Consider the following 16,802-nt stretch of genomic DNA (forward strand, 5'->3'; position numbering starts at 1 on the left):
TCTCTCTCTCTCTCTCTCTCTCTCTCTCTCTCGTGTAATTTCTTTGGGACATATGCATGGACTGCTTCTTCTTCTTGTAATATCGTTACAAATACCTATCGAAATCTTAAATGTCCCTGTTGGAAAACTGATGACAAATTGTTGAAGTTCGTTGGTCATTTCTCTCCCGCAAAATGCTAACACAAATTCCTGTTTCATCCATAACCTGTGATGTGCAAATCTGCCCTCACTAATTTGAACCGTTTTATCCAAATGTTTCGTCTTGTTGGACACGAAAGAATGTACTAATAAGCTGAATGATAAAAATTTTGCAGAATGTGGTAATCGTAAATGAACACATCAGTAAATCACCAACCATTATCGTTTTATCCATATAATACAGATTTATTTCCCTTCTTTCGTTAGAACAGCAGATTACGTCAAAAGAACACTAACCGTTATGTAGATCGAAGTTTTCTTTCATTAGCCTCTTAACTGCAAGGGATTACATAGACCGATCTTCGCCATCCAAGAGCATTCGATTCTATATATACTAATACTGGAGTGTTATAGCTGGTCATGCCAGTGGTATATTATTATGATCACTATTTTAATATATATATATATATATATATATATATATATATATATATATATATATATATATATATATATATATATATATATATATATATATATATATATATATAACATGGTTAATGGAGTTTGTAAAAGGCTATTCTTCTTTTCTAGAATTACTCTTGCGTATGACACGTTTTGTTGCAGCATTCTTTGTTATTATTTACTAACCATTTCGTTCTTACAAAGCAAAATCGTGTCCATTATGGGAATTCCTTGCTTGACATATGACACTGACCTTTAAAAACAGCTGCTGAAACAGTTTGACCAGGCGAAAAGCAATAATTTCCGAAGATGGGCTTCTGAAACCTGCCATATCTCTCCATAGGCAAAAGGGGTGAGCTTGAAGTGCAGGAAGATATGTGCAGTTACATTGTTTTAACTTCTAATTGTCGATCACGGAAATCACGGGGTTTATATAGAAAAAACTTCACATCAAATGATCTGGAAATAGTGAAGCAAAACTAATGAGCATAACTTATCGATGTCTAACTATTTCCAGATCAGCATCACATGGCCGCTTACGTTCTATCAAAACGTATAAGATGTGGTCAATTTATACAATTGGGATTACATAATGATACAAAAGTTTTAAAACATCGATCCTAGTAACATTTTGGCAACAAAAACACAGAAAGCTATAAAAAGTGACAAATATGTATTTTTTTTTGCATGCAGTTTAAAGCATAAAATGTTTATTTTTCTAAATGTAAGGGGAAAAAAATACAATATAAATATTTTTAACAGGCCAATAATTTCAATTTAGCTTTTCACTTCAGCGAAATGTTTCCACATATGTTTCATACGTTTAGAAGAATTAGTTCACTTCGATGTAATAACATTCTATTGGAGTGAAGTTAAACCAAGTCTAATTATTAAGATGGGTGTCTGATACAAGGAAGAGACGTTTTGTCAATAAATGGTCTTAACTCCACCTTTTCTGTCCTCAACGACTGCGATATTAACTTCATGGTACTAAGTCTGTGTAACTGATGGAACATGTGGCTGCAAACATGTGCAAGTTTATCTCGGTGAATGTAGCAAATTAAGACAGACTACAAAACAAATCTTATAAATCTGTTCTGTAATATCAAATATTTTTTTTAACTCTCACATACTTTTTAATCCAATACTTATGGAAATAGTGATATTTGCCGTGTGATTTGTGGCTTAAATTTATTAAACGCGCAACTGACAATGTTTTACTTATACATGTTTGATATAACAGTTGTCAATCTGTGTATCGTGAATATTTTTATCTTTGTTTCCTTGCTATCATTTGTATGCCTTTTCGCCCAAACAGTATTAGTTCTTCAAATGCTAAATCATGGATCGGGTGTTGAAGACTATTCGCAATGAAAGAAACTAATTTATGCTCTTCTACCATCATGCTGAATTCCTGAGTTACATGTACAAACACCAACACCATAACAAGATGTTTTGAAACAAAACGAATAAAACGTATTATACACGGATTGCAATGATACATGTGGATTTTGAAGGACAAAATTTATATGCAGCCTGGATATGGCTTTAGGTGTGGGGAAACGTAAAAAGCAAAACTATGTCTACTTAATGTACGGGAATATACTTTTATAATATGAAACAGTCTCATCAGATCAGGAACTTAAGTTTACCTTTGAAATCATATTTCAAATAAAACAACGATCTTCACGACAGTAAAATGTTTATTCACGTGTGAAACAACAATGGAAGAATTGTTTCATTCTGATGCAATAACATTCCACAGACGTGAAGTTGTTGTATATATAATTAATAAAACAAGCGCATGATACAAGTAGGAGACAAAGTTTCAACTACATAGTCTCAGTTCCGCGCTCTCTGACCTTGTCGAATGCGATAAAAAAAACTTCAGGGTAATACGTCTGTGTAAACTTATAGCAGAATTATGACGAACTTTTCAAAGACATTGTTTATTATCTATGCGAAGGTAGCAAATTAAGAAAGAAGACAAAACAGAAGCTGTGAAGTCTGAAAAACACAGCGCATTATTCTGCTCTGTTACACACGGTCTTCTCCATCCATATATGAAACTTTTGATAACGTTCAGGATCGGGGTGAATTGTCAGTAATATATCGAATAAAACACCTTAAGAAAACGTTCTACTTGTCCATCAATCAGATACATTTTACTGTGCATATATGTCGGGGCTATTACGGTGGATTCTCCTCAAGTAATGGAATTAAATTACCTGGCCTTTGACGTTGATAATGTTTTTGTTTATTTAGGGTTTCAGCAGCTACAGTAATTATTCTATCACAAACAACATTCAACGGCGGATGAATCACAAATTGCCCCTCCTTATTCGACCATGTTGCTCTTGTGTAATTCTCAATCAGATTTGTAACCGTTGTCCCGGCATGTGATATATCTGTCTGTTTCTCCATCAAAATCAATACTTTTCTATGTTTTTGAATCGCAACTGAACATTCGTTCTGGCTCCATGGCGATTGAATGAAACCTGATGTTATAATGGGAACTACAACTAAACATTCATCGATGCATCTGTGTATTTCATCTATGATGAGCATACCAGGTATGAAATTTTCCATTCCAGTGCAAAGAACTTCCTTGTCTGTATCCAGTCTTTTCTTTATGGAGGTCCTAAGAGCTGGTAATATATTATTTTCAACAACATCGTAATCATGACTGGAGTAGGGAATAAATGCCACGTACCGGAAATTATGATGACGGTTTCTAATCTCCCTTTTTAGAATTTCAATATTTTGAGCCTTGCGACGATTCAAGTGAATCTTACGAACCACGAGAATTACAATGCTGAAAATCACAATGACGGAAAGAATTGCTGAAATAGCTTTGATGAGAAGGGCAGGAAGCAGACAATCAAATTCAACGCTTTCGTGTAACTTCCTGTCAAGGAGAGAATTCCTATTTCCATAATTACAAACCAAACTTTCCGAATTGACGAATCGTATTTTTGTATTGACAGCCCATTTCAGAAAGCCTTCATTTTCACACCTGCAGTCGATGGGATTTTCAGATAAATCAATCGTTAGGTATTGTGGAATAGTCTTACATTTGACTTCAAGACACAAACTCACGTTGATATTGTTACCATATTTATACCTTTCTGTAATACTTTTCCTATCAAGCGACTGCAAAATAAGATTATTATTTAAGAAGCTAAGTGTGCTTCCGTTGTTGTTTGCTTGATATGAATAAAGTACTTCCAATGTTTGATACATACTAGAAAACAGACCTCCTAGCCGATTTTTACCTAAATCTATGATCTTCAAGTTCAAGAAATGTCTAAAGTTGATACTAAATTTGTTAATGTCATTGTCTCTTAAATCAAGAAGCAGCAATCTGGTATTGGAAATGAGGAAGTTGTTTGGAATAAAACTAAGTTGGTTATTTCGAAGATATATTATTTCCAGCATCAAGTTCTTCCGCAGTAAGTTATTGAAATCACCCATATGTTGCATTTTATACAGCTGGTTTTCAGACATGTCCAAGACCTTCAGTGCTGAGACACTACTTACCACTGATGGTGATATGTACTCCATACCGTTCTTGGAAAGGTTGAACTTTACCAGTCTAAGGAAACACTCTACTCCTGTTATTGTCACGTTGAAATGAGTAAGTCTGTTATTGCTAAGATCAAGGACTTCCAAACGATTACACAAGCTGCAATTAGTATATTGCTCTTCAAATTGTAAGCGTAGTTCTCTTTGATATGAGAAAATATTTTCAAGAAATAAGTATTTCAGTTCTGGAGGCAAACTACATTTGTGAATGTTGACTGTGTTTACCCTAGGATTCGTTATGTACGTTTGACATCCACTAAAATCTGCCACCTCAAGATTTGGGAGGGGACCACCGATCCCAAATCGCATTAACCTATAGCAAGGAAGTTTGGAATGTGATATATTCAAATATCTTAAATTGTATAATACATCGTGTAAGCTATCATTTGAAGAAATTCCCGCTATATTGGCATAACTGACATCAAGGTATAGAAGCTGTTTTCCTTCAAGAGCATTCATAAAGTTTTTACCGATGAAACCAGCTTCATGAACTTCTGCTTGAAGATGATGTAATGACAGACTCTTCAATTTATTGACTTTTCCTTTCAGAGCATTTTCGACAGCAGATAATCTCAACATGAGGTTCCCATCAAGATGTAATGTTTCAAGATCAGGAGTAGAGTCAAATAATGCAGAATCAATGACTTGAAGATAGTAGCATTCTGATATCGATAAAGATCTCAAGTGGTTCAGTCCTTTCAAAAAGGATTTATCAATTGAAAGTATACGTGTGAACATATGAAGGGAAAGTTCCGATACATTTGTCCAACTGATATCTTGGAAAAGGTCATTAGGAAAGGACTCTTTGATAGTCCTCGTTCCAATAAGCGTTACTTTCTGTACAAGGATTGGCAAGTAAAGTTGAAAATCTTCTATATGTGATATATTTGTACATATATAAGACGTGCCCTCCAAATTACACGACCTTGATTCACTCATTCCAATAGTAAGAACAATTAGAAGACCAATTGAACATAAAATATTTCCTCGCGACATTTCGGAATCGAAATCTTATTTCCTAATACTAAGGATGAAATCCGTAAAGTCTTCTAATAGTAAGGGTCCATGATCGGTCATCCACACGGCAGCACTTTTGAGATTTTTAATATACTAACGTCCATTGTGATATCCAGGAAACGTATCAATATCCTAGTTACATTCCAAAGTGGTAACTATTTCTGAAACAAGACAAGTTCGAAGTGATTAGAATACTGTTCGCATTATCATTTCCAAAAAGGTTACAATATTTCAAGAGATAAATTCAAATCTTATATTCAAGTATGTTATGAGACATCTTTTTCAAATCATGGAATTGTAAGTATACCATGCCTACCGTAGCGTAAAATTGGAATTGAAGTAGAAATATAATCCTTATATAAAAATTAAAGTGAGAATTTGATGAGAAATTTTTGAATGTTTGAATAATAATGTCTTGACAGTGTCAGCTTAATTGCATTGTACTATTTCCGTAGCTGGACGTTGCGAAAAGTCATATATATATATATATATATATATATATATATATATATATATATATATATATATATATATATATATATATATATATATATATATATATATATATATATATATATATATGCTTCATGTACGTTACTTTAACAAAATTCGTTGATTCGCTTTCTTGGATTTAGGAGATGTATATTAGAATCATGGTTACTTGACTCAGCAATACCATAACCTACAGTAATGCCGCAATGAAAGTCAGAAAATGAAATGTCGTATAGGTATTGAATTTTAATATCATTTCTACCGTTTCGTATACCTATTACGGCCTATACAGGTGTTACATTTCCGCGCATTATAGTGAAACTTTGCCGTCTTATACAGGATCAGCAATCTTTAAACATGGTGGTGCTTGTATTGGTTGAGATTCTGGTTTTTGGACTTAGCAAAGTGCATACTGAGGCCTTACCATTCCTTTGATACTTCCACAAAGTGATGCACTATTTATTTATACGTGTATGGTTCTGATCATTTTAGTATCTTGGTTCATTGGATTTTTTAGATTTATAACCATTTAGAATACGTTTTTGTATCTTGCAATTCCTGTAGCTCTGGTGATGTGACTTCCTTCCGTTAAGTCTACGGTGAGTAATTTCTGCAGCAGGAACTTCCAGTCACATAACAGGAATAAGGGAATTATGAATTGTTAGCAATTTAAACAACCTGCGTCCTATGATAGCAAATGTTTTCAGCGATTCCATTCAAGTGACAATTTAATTTTAACATTTTATGCAGATAATTTTATGTAAACCCGCTAACAGAAAGAGGACTTGCGATTTCTGCTGCAGAAGCATCATTTCCGACTTCCCTAAATGACAGAAACAAATAAAGAAAATAACAATGGCATGTTTTCAGAATATACGAAGCTAAGCACTTTAAAGTGTATGAGGCTTACGTTATTGCATATGAATGTATACTGATTCACCTTTAATAGAGCACCGCATATCAGTGTCTATGTTAATATTTAGAATAATATCAGATTGCAATTGGGGTAAATGAGAATTAATTTCCCTAAAACAGTCACGTATTATATTGAATAGAATCCTTATATATGTTGATCATAGGACGTTACGTCAACGAATAATATACAGTACAAGAGATGATTCCTAAGTAGCTAACTCTTATATGTTAAAACAATAGAGTTAAATGTTGATTCACTCTAGCTAGGCATTCTACGCATGAAAATGTAATACAAATTATATACACATGTTGAGGATGATTAGATGCCTATCTGCAGTCGAAGCCAATGTAGCTATGTCATCACCAATTAAGCCGTATTTGTGTGCAATGTACACATGTGGTATAGTGGAAAGAACCAACATTAGTTTGCGATGAATGCACCTGAGGACTAGTGATCGAATGCGGCTAAGGTCAATGTAAGCATAGCTTCTCTGCAGATGAATTAATGAAATTAACTTGATAAGCTCCGAAATCAACGTTTTCCTAATTAGAAAAATGACCGTCATCAATTTAATGTCAAATCTTTGCTAGTAAGTGAGATTCATATATTTATTGGATATAAATGTACGTCTCAGGGGCCTCATGTTTCTTGACATATACACCAAGTGAAAAGAAACCTGTAAACGTACGATTTTCATAAAACGTTTCATGACACCCATTATATATAAGATTTGCTTTTACTGACAAAGCTTCTCTAGATTATTTATATATATTTTAGTTTCCATTGATTCCATATTTAATCGACTGTTTTTTTATTCTGTATCTATTCTATGTTTGCTTAAAACTTAAAGGCTGGATAGCTTGTTTTTCAAAATAGAAGACAGAAAGAACACGACTTTGAAAGACTGAGTAGTGGTTGTATTGAAAGCTGCCAACACTTCCTTTGAATAAGGTTTCCTCCCAAAGTTATAATTGATATAATTATGCATTTTTACCATTTCAATAGACTGCTTCAGTGAGCTAAGTGGTTAGAGCGTCTGTCTCGAATGCGGAATGTCGTAGGTTCAGAAACATCTGACGAATCAGACCAAAATCATATATAATAGGACAAGCAGCTCTCTGTTAGTGTTACGACTGTTCAGCTTAATATCAAGATAATAAGACTGGGTGGGACCAAATGATACATATCTGCGGCATGATGCCCCGGTGGTAAACATCACTATACAATGCCATACAACACGAACTCAATCAGTTGTATTACCTCACATTGCATAGCATTTAAGAATATATAGGATGGCACAACAGGATAAGTAGTATTAGTGACATCAGTGGTGTAATCCTAATTTACTATTATGTACACGCCGAAAATAAACGTGTGACAACAATTTTGATATATTATAAATAAAGGTTTTATCTTGTACCCATAATTATGTAATCCGTCCAACACTACCAATCTCACCAACACAACTACGATTATGTAATCCATTCAGTACTACCCATAGCACCCAAACAACCATAATTAAGTTGACCTTCGAAAACATCTAATACAACCAACTCATCATTGTGTATTCGATCCCTCCAAAACAAATAATAACTATCGCACAACTGTGCAACTTGCCAGTGTATCGACATTGGAAAGATACGGACTGCACGAAATCGTAATACAACATTAGATTTAAATTTGTTCACAGCTTAAAATGTGATACTACACTACAATGCATCAGATGAAAAGCACAATTCTGAGAAGTGTCCTATGGATTTATTAAGAACGTAACAATCGCAGACTCAATAACTAAAGTGTTTTTGATTTCATGTTTATATGGACTAAATGTCTCGTCTAAATAATAGTCAAGAAAATGAAACTGTCGATTTGTCGAATTTTGTCATAATTAAACCATTGCTATGAAGTGAAATGGCAGGTGCAAATTTTAGAACTTGGAATATCCCACAGAGTTCAATTCTGATTATCCACATATTGTCCACCAAATATTATCTTATAACAAACATTTCCCTTTTGTGCACAGAGGCATATTTTCAAAATGGTGGAATAATCTTACTGTTGTTTGATACACAATGCCAACTTAATACGCATTTGCTGTCTGTAATATTACTATATCCTTTCATTTAGTGCTGAATGTATCCAGGAGTTTGCTGTTCTCATTTTGATTGCATTTCTGTTCTAAAATATTTACGAACTCATTTTTCTTTAACTGTTATACCTGATCAATAAATAAATCCATAATTATCACGTTTGGCTATGAGGAAATTATATGCATTGCGCAATCTGCTGATTGCAATATGATTATTCATCAGTTCTAAGCATTTGAACATTCTGTTGTCCCCATATTTGTATAGTTTTAATCAAAGCTGTTTCAGAAAACACATACATATACAGAAGGAAGAGCAAATATAACAAAAGCAAACACATGCGCTGGTTATACAGGTATTGGATTTTTCATAACATTTTGTAATTAAGGTTCTTTAAACTATATAATATCTTTATACGGAGAACTCCCTGTGATTATTATAGCTTCCTGATATAACAAAAGCAAGAAAAATATTGAAGAGAGTTCTAGCTCCTTATGTGTACGTTCGCATCATTCAAACATTGTACATGAGATGAATAAACCATTGGAAATTAGAAGTGTTCAACGCATAACGGGTGATTGACGTCGATGTCTAAGCTTTATTCCATCAAACTCTAAGCCTTCTATCTTTTCGGGGTGAGATTCGTTTTTCTCTAAAATACAAGTAATTTGCTTCAGCATAATGCAACTCTCTAAACATTAATTTTAAATTTATTTTCATTTTCGTTTAAAGCATACACCTTTTACATATGCAAGTGCGTTTCAAACGATAACTTAAAAATAATGTGAAAGTCAATTTGTCTGTTAGATAAAATCCCAGGACTTGTTGACCAAACGCAAGAAGACACATACATTCACACTTCCTTCAGTCACATAAAGACAACCATTTAGCAATATGGAATGATCGAACGAGCCTTAGCTCGAGATTTAAAAATTAAAAACTATTCACACAAGACAATGCTTACTTTTAAACTTTTCAAATATACTATTCAGTATCATCAACCTCCAGTGTTCACTTCTGCATCGATTATCTCGCGTAGAATATACCTGGATTTTATATGCACAAACACGTGAGCATTATTCAGAAAAACACCATTGTGCGTATAGCAAAACTTGCCTACCGTTACTACTTGATATTGAGAAGGTGTGGTTGGAGACTTTGGAATTATAAATGTCATTAAATAATGACCTTCATGAATTTAATGTCAAAACTGTTTTTAAATGACAACTGCCTCTTAAAGTCCTTTTTTGTCGAGGTGCCTTGTTTAAATTTCATAACAAGATTTAGTGTACGCTGTATTGGTCTCATAAACAATGGTGTCATTATTATTATTATTATTATTAGTAGTAGTAGTAGTAGTAGTAGTAGTAGTAGGTTAGATGAATCTGAGCTTAAGTTTATTAGGAATATGTCCCTTAGCCTCAGGTCTCTTAGTTTTCTCAACTGAAGGAAAACATATAAACATTAGATTATCATAAACCTTCCATATCACCCATTGCATAATTGGATGGTTTTCATTAACTAAACTTCTGTTCATTAATTAAAATATTTAAGGGAATGTTCTTTATCTTTAACCGCTTCTCTGTTTGCCTAAAATGGAAAGGTAAGTAGGGTTTTTGTTTATAATGCGAGATTGATTTAGCATGACTTTGAATTTCCGAATAATGGATCTAGTCGGAAAATAAACTTTTTGATTTGAATACATTTTGCTACGACAGTTATAATTGATACAAGGATGCATTGTAATCACATGGGTATATTTTCAAAATGATGTCTTTATGTTAAATATTTTAAATTAAATTGTGCATTTGCTGCTGTTTAGTACCCAATGCCGTCATTTGTTCTCTGTAATATTACTGTTTCTTTTCATCTATCCACTGCTGAATATATCCAGAATTGTGCTGTTCGCATATGCTGCATTTCATTTTAATATTTTTAAAAAGTCATTTACATTTAAGTCTTATACGTGATCAATATATCAATCCGTAATTATCACGTTTTTCCATAACTAAACAATATGCATTCCGCAATCAGACTGATTTAATTGGAATTATTCGTCAGTTCTAAACATGTACGCATATTATTGTCCCTTTATTTACCTAGATTTAAACGACGTTGTTTCACAAAACACATACATAAAAAGTATAAAGGGTGCAAACGACAAGAGCAAACAAATGCGTTTGTTTATATAATGTAATGCATTTTCCATAAATCTTTTAAATGACAAATTAGGTTATTATCAAACTACAATGAAGATTGTACGGCAAAACTCTTTTGCTTAATGCAGCTTTGTGATACAACAAAAGCAAAATATATCTGAAAACGATTTATGTGTAGCCTGTGTGTGATCTAGAGGTGAATAAGCGATTGCAATTTGAAATACGTGAATAGCAGGCAAATGGCATCATTTCTTGACAAAGGCCAAACGGATAAAAACATTTCCTTGTTTTCAATAAAGGTGGTATGGTCATTTTTTTCTTTGCTAATAGACAGAGTACGAGAGTGTGAGGGAGAGGGAGATAGAACAGAGGCAGGATATGGATACAAATTGTAAAACATATGAGAAGTAGTTAAAACTATAAATCATACTTTCCTACATAAGTTAATGCTTGTCATTGGGCTTTATAAGACGACATAAACAACAAGCTGGATGCAACAAAGAAGAGAGGGATTTTTAAATATTAGCATAAAGGTAATGAGGATGTTGCGAACAAATGTGGTTAGACCATTAATCAGACTGACAAAGACAAGTGGGCTGACGATGATTGTGCTAATGTCCCTGATGATGACATATATTTAGCAACAAAAAAGTATCCTCTTTCTCATCACTTTTTTGACGTAAAAATCCTCCTAATTACATAAAACGGAAAATCGACATACACAAAATGTAGGAAGTTTGATTCTAAGCTTTATTCCATCAGGCTCTAAGCCTTCTCTTTTTTCGGTTTATCACTAAAATACAATTAATATTTTCAGCATGATGAATTGTATTACCTTTAATTTTAAGCTTACTATTTTCCTTTTCGTTTAAAGCGTTTAACTTTCACATATACAAGTACATTTCAAACGACAATTTAAAAATGGTGTCCAAATAAATGTATCACAAACATTTTGAGATATTCTAAATAAAGGTTTTATCTTGTACCCATAAGTATGTAGTCAGTCCAACACTACCCATCTCACCCACACAACTTCGATTATGTAATCCAATCAAAACTACCCATAGCACCCAAAAAATCATAATTAAGTTGTAGATCAACAAACATCAAATAAAGGCAACACATTTTCTTTGTTGAGTTTAATTATAGTGGCGTGCTCACAATTGTGCATGTGCCCCTTTTTTCTGACTGCACCGCAGCCTGCTAGTTGTTCCTGGGTAAGGAGATGGTGCCACCTCCCCCAGGCTTTTATGGAATCAAGGAACCCTAATAGTTTGGCCTCAATCTGTGGGTCCATAAAGGACCCTTACAGTTGAATGGTTGGCTGTCATTAGTGGGAAGGAGAGCTCGGGAACGGTCCTGCTGCTTTACATCGCTGGTTTCTTGTTGCATTTGCCTGGTGTTTCTTGCGATTTTTTTTTTCGATTTTTTTTTCTTCTTCAAAATGTTCTAAAAGGAGGGGGATGTTCTATGCTGCTTATAGAGGTTTTTAGTAGAAATCATGTATGAAGAGAGATTTTCAATGTTATTATGGTATTACTAGTCGAGGTGTTTAGGGTGTGCTTCATACGTTATGTTATTTATAAGTTTTTAAATATTACCTCTTGAAGTCATTTATTAATTAATGGTTTAAGAGATTTAATGTTATTTATACTTTATTTAGCAAGAGACAGGAGTCCTAGCCGATTACACAGTTCGTTAAGGACATCTAGGACATCCGATTTTGCGGTTTTCTTAGTTTTTTATAGTTGCTTCTAAGTGAATTATTTATTAATGCTTTTATAAAATTGAATGATATGTTATGAGTTTTTATGTGGTGGCTTCTCAATTTATTTAGCTAGTTACTGGGTCTTTTGGTTTTGTGGGGATAGTAATTATATTTTGTTCCTAAGTCCTGCTGAGCCTATCAATTTGTTTATATTTTTATATGCTGATTGTTTATTTTTATTAGAGTCCACAAGCAACTCTGGGTATGTGTGAGGAGATCAAATCTCTTTTTGGTTTTTGATAAATATTTTCCGAGCGGGTTGATATTTTGGGCATATACTGAATAGGTGGTGTAGATCTTCGGTGGTGTGGCAGTTAAAGCAGTTAATGGTTGCTGGTTTGGGTCCTATACAAACTTCCATAACTGTTTGCTGGTTTAGTTTTTCTGGTTATTATCCTGTTTATGGTTTTCTGTTCTAAATATGTACCCTTAGGTAGCTGTATGTTCCTATCTACGCTTTTTGGGGTTTCATGGTGCTTTTTACCTTTTGTGGAGGAGTTCCAAAAATCTTGCCATGTTTGATCTATATATGTTTGTGCGAAGCTTATTGCTTCTGTAGAGCTATAGTTAAGCTTGATAGAGTTTTGATCTCCTAGTTTGGTTTTTGCAACTTTGTTTGGTGTTTCGTTGCCAGAGATTCCAATGTGCGACGGTATCCACATGAGCTCGACTAATTGATGTGCTGTGGTGATATCGTCGATTAATTGGCATGCTCTGTCGATAAATTGTTCCCTAGAGTGTGTATTGCGATTTTGGATCGATTTGATAACGCTTAGGGAATCGCTTATAATGACTGCTTTAGGTAATTGGTTGTCTTTGATCCATTGTAGTGATTCAAGTATAGCCCAGACTTCAGTGGTGTAAATGGAGCAATAGTCAGGTAATCTGGATCCCGTTTGTATATTGAATTCAGATTCAGGGATGACTATTACTGCTGCTGTTCTTGGTGGGTTGTTTGTTTTTGATCCATTGGTATATATTTTAACATAGTACTATCCGTCTGCCTTTGCAGTCAATATTGCAGTCGGACATATATTTAAAGGACACGAACCAACCTTGTCCATTAACGCTTTAGAACGTAATGTTTTGCATACCTCCCATGTACCAAATAAACACCAGAGAAACTATTATGCAATCAAGAAGGAATGATTGGCTTTAATATCGGCTTTGCAACTCTTTTAAATTTATGTTCGTTCTGTTCCTTCGCCGAATATTGTCTTCAGGAATCACAAGCGTATTGCTTTCATTATCAACATGTCAATCATATATTGTTGAAATGGTGTTTAGACTTGCAGGAATACACCATTAACATCAAGGGAACATATAATCTTGTTGCAAATGCAGTTTCCAATCTTCAGAAGTTCTCTGTTGCTTTGTGTATATTGTTTGTCATTCATAATACATCTTTGTGTGTGAATTTAATTTGTATATTATTATATGTATATTTGACTAATCTATGAAGAAAGGAATATTGTATAAATCTTTAATAATTTGTTAATGACCGTCACAGAAATATCTCCCCAATACAGACCTTCAATATCGACAAAGAATCCATATTATCAACACAGGTTTCCCATTATCGGGAAATAGACACAACATCTCACAAAGCTATAAATGGAGAAGTAAATACATACAGTACACACCTTGGGTGTATTATAATATTTCATTTTGTTTTATACCTGAGCGAAAGTCTTGAACAAATCCTCCCAAAAATGGATAGGATTGAAGGTCTGTCTCCCTTTATATTGGCTGGTCAGTGAGCCTATTAGTTCATCCTAATATGATCCAAATGAAGATCTCTACCTCTCTCTCTATCTCTCCCTTTCTCATGCAAAGCAATATGAGATAAGAATCAGAGACAATGGTACGCGATTAATTAATAAACTTATATTATTCATGAGTGTAGACAGAACTTAAACCTATGTCGTCATCGATTTTGAATGTAGCCTCAAGTTATATATATATATATATATATATATATATATATATATATATATATATATATATATATATATATATATATATATATATATATATAAATTCAACTATACGTCAACTTATCCATCCATGCCGACCCAACATTACGTCAATATATCCAGCCATATACGTATTAACCAAACTATACCTCAAATAATCCATCCTGCTAACCGCTTACACAACCATAATTTAATCAACCCTTCCATCTCATCATTAAGTCCTCAAAATATCAATATATCGATTAGCCTACTCACTGACCAACGTGTACGTCAATCAAAATATCGATCTACGCACCGACCACCAATACGTCAACCCTTCCATCCATCCACGCACTAACCCACATATACGTCTATACATTCATCCATCTACTTACTAGCCAATCTAGACGTCAATCCATCAATCAGTGAGGTATTCCCTAACCCCGGTATCAGCAGTAACTAATATGGTACTTAACAAACCTCCAAAAAATCAAGCGAAACCTCGCAGAGCTTATTGCCTAAAGTAAACAGTATTGATGTGCATAGTATAGAACAAGGTTTGAGACCCGTTTACATTCTCTTCACGTATGTGCATGGTTTAAAAAAAAAAAAAAGGTTTAATACTCCTGACAGGTCTAAATTCATTTAATCCGAATGAATAATGTTTTTAAACGGAATAATTTAAGCAAATTGCCAGATAATTTCGTCATAAGGTATTGTACGAAATCCATCAACGTGTTTTATACCCTACAAATAGATTCTATTCAGGTGTTTTGGATCCTCTACAGATTCCAACCGATTGTTTTAGATGCACCAGGGCGATTCCAGGCACGAGTTTAACATCTGTTTCAACGATTCCACCCAAATGTGTTAGATCCACTTCATAGATTCCAGGCATGAGTTTACGATCCATCATAGCGATTATATTCCCGCATTTTAGATCCACCATAGAGTTTGCAATAACGGGTTTAATAGCCATCGCAGTGGTTTCGGCCACTCACTGATGATATATGTTTTGCTTTTAATTTCGCAACATAGAAATTTATTAGTTTTAAATCTGACGAGCTAAAATTCTGGTAACAGTCAAACAATTATAGAATAAAAGATAAAATTTCGACAGACAATTGAATGCATAACGTTTCGACTGGGCGGGGGGAGTAAATGAAGGACTTGAAGGTACTTTTATGTGCTAGGAAAAAAGCAGTACTAATTGCTTTTCGTGACTTGCATGCATCATTTGGAATTCAAGTTATGTTCGGCATAATGATGACCTGGATAACAGAGTCAGAGTATAATGAATGCCTTTTCTAGGATTTTTTTTATTAAATGCAATTTTCATTCTTCTAAATCATAATTGTATACTTCTCATTAAAAGCAAAGTTGGTAGTACTTGAATACGACAGTGTTTCACAATGCAGGCAAAACAATTTTAGATTCCTCCAATTTTTCACACTTTGTGAGCAGCTTGAAAGTTCAGGAAAAAACGTATACCAGCGGCTACAATGACGTCAGGATGTGAAGAAGGTGATGCGTTCTGAAGTGAGATCGCGTGATATTCATTTAACTGCCAGACCCTTTGTGGTATGTAATGTATATATAATAAAATTTGCCTTTTATGCGGCAGACACGCGACTGTCACGTCGAGATGTATAAATGCTTCAGTAAAAGGAAACGAGGCTATACCACATACAAATGCACATCTTTGCCATCTGAATGGAGTTAAGACTGACTGCAGGCATCTATATATTGCCCGAGTGAATGAACACATCACATCCCTGCCGAGTGTTTCCGCTACAAACTGTTGTTCTTTGTCCTTTCTGGCGATTCACATGCACATTTGCATATTGATAAATTCATTGGTTTCTATTTGAATTTCTATTTTTATTCACATAGATTAAATCAATATAAGAAACACTTATGATTCAAACATGAACAATGGTTTTAATAAAGACAATAGAGCACTGCAAACACTGATCGTTCAGCCATTCATGTACCGGCGCATGGAAATAAGTGTGGGTAGAAAGAAAGTGAAATGATAAACAACCAATCGGTTATTACAATATTTAATACATTTATAGCTGGTCTGTCATTATTCTGCTTTGATTAACATTGCTACCGAGCGCGAAATTGTTTCTCTTTCTTTGTGTCTCTGTGTCACTCTGTCCGTCTGTCTATTTGTCTCTGTTGGTTTGGTCTCGTTGACTTTACTTTCAACATCAT

At 34.0% G+C, this 16,802-nt stretch overlaps 1 protein-coding gene across 1 annotated transcript in view; it reads right to left on the reverse strand.

The window, feature by feature from the left end:
- Positions 1 to 1,340: 1,340 nt before the first annotated feature.
- The window catches only part of LOC149787011 (toll-like receptor 10), a 43,265-nt gene continuing 27,803 nt past the window's right edge, over positions 1,341 to 16,802 (reverse strand). The window contains exon 2 of the mRNA XM_089977558.1: positions 1,341 to 5,366. Coding sequence (XP_089833684.1) covers positions 2,794 to 5,184 — 2,391 coding nt within the window. The 5' untranslated portion in view covers positions 5,185 to 5,366 and the 3' untranslated portion in view covers positions 1,341 to 2,793. The remainder of the gene's footprint in view (positions 5,367 to 16,802) is intronic.

The sequence above is a fragment of the Sinohyriopsis cumingii genome, chromosome 12 (genome assembly GCF_028554795.1).
Source record: "Sinohyriopsis cumingii isolate HCF-2022 chromosome 12, ASM2855479v2, whole genome shotgun sequence".
NCBI lineage: Eukaryota > Metazoa > Mollusca > Bivalvia > Unionida > Unionidae > Sinohyriopsis > Sinohyriopsis cumingii.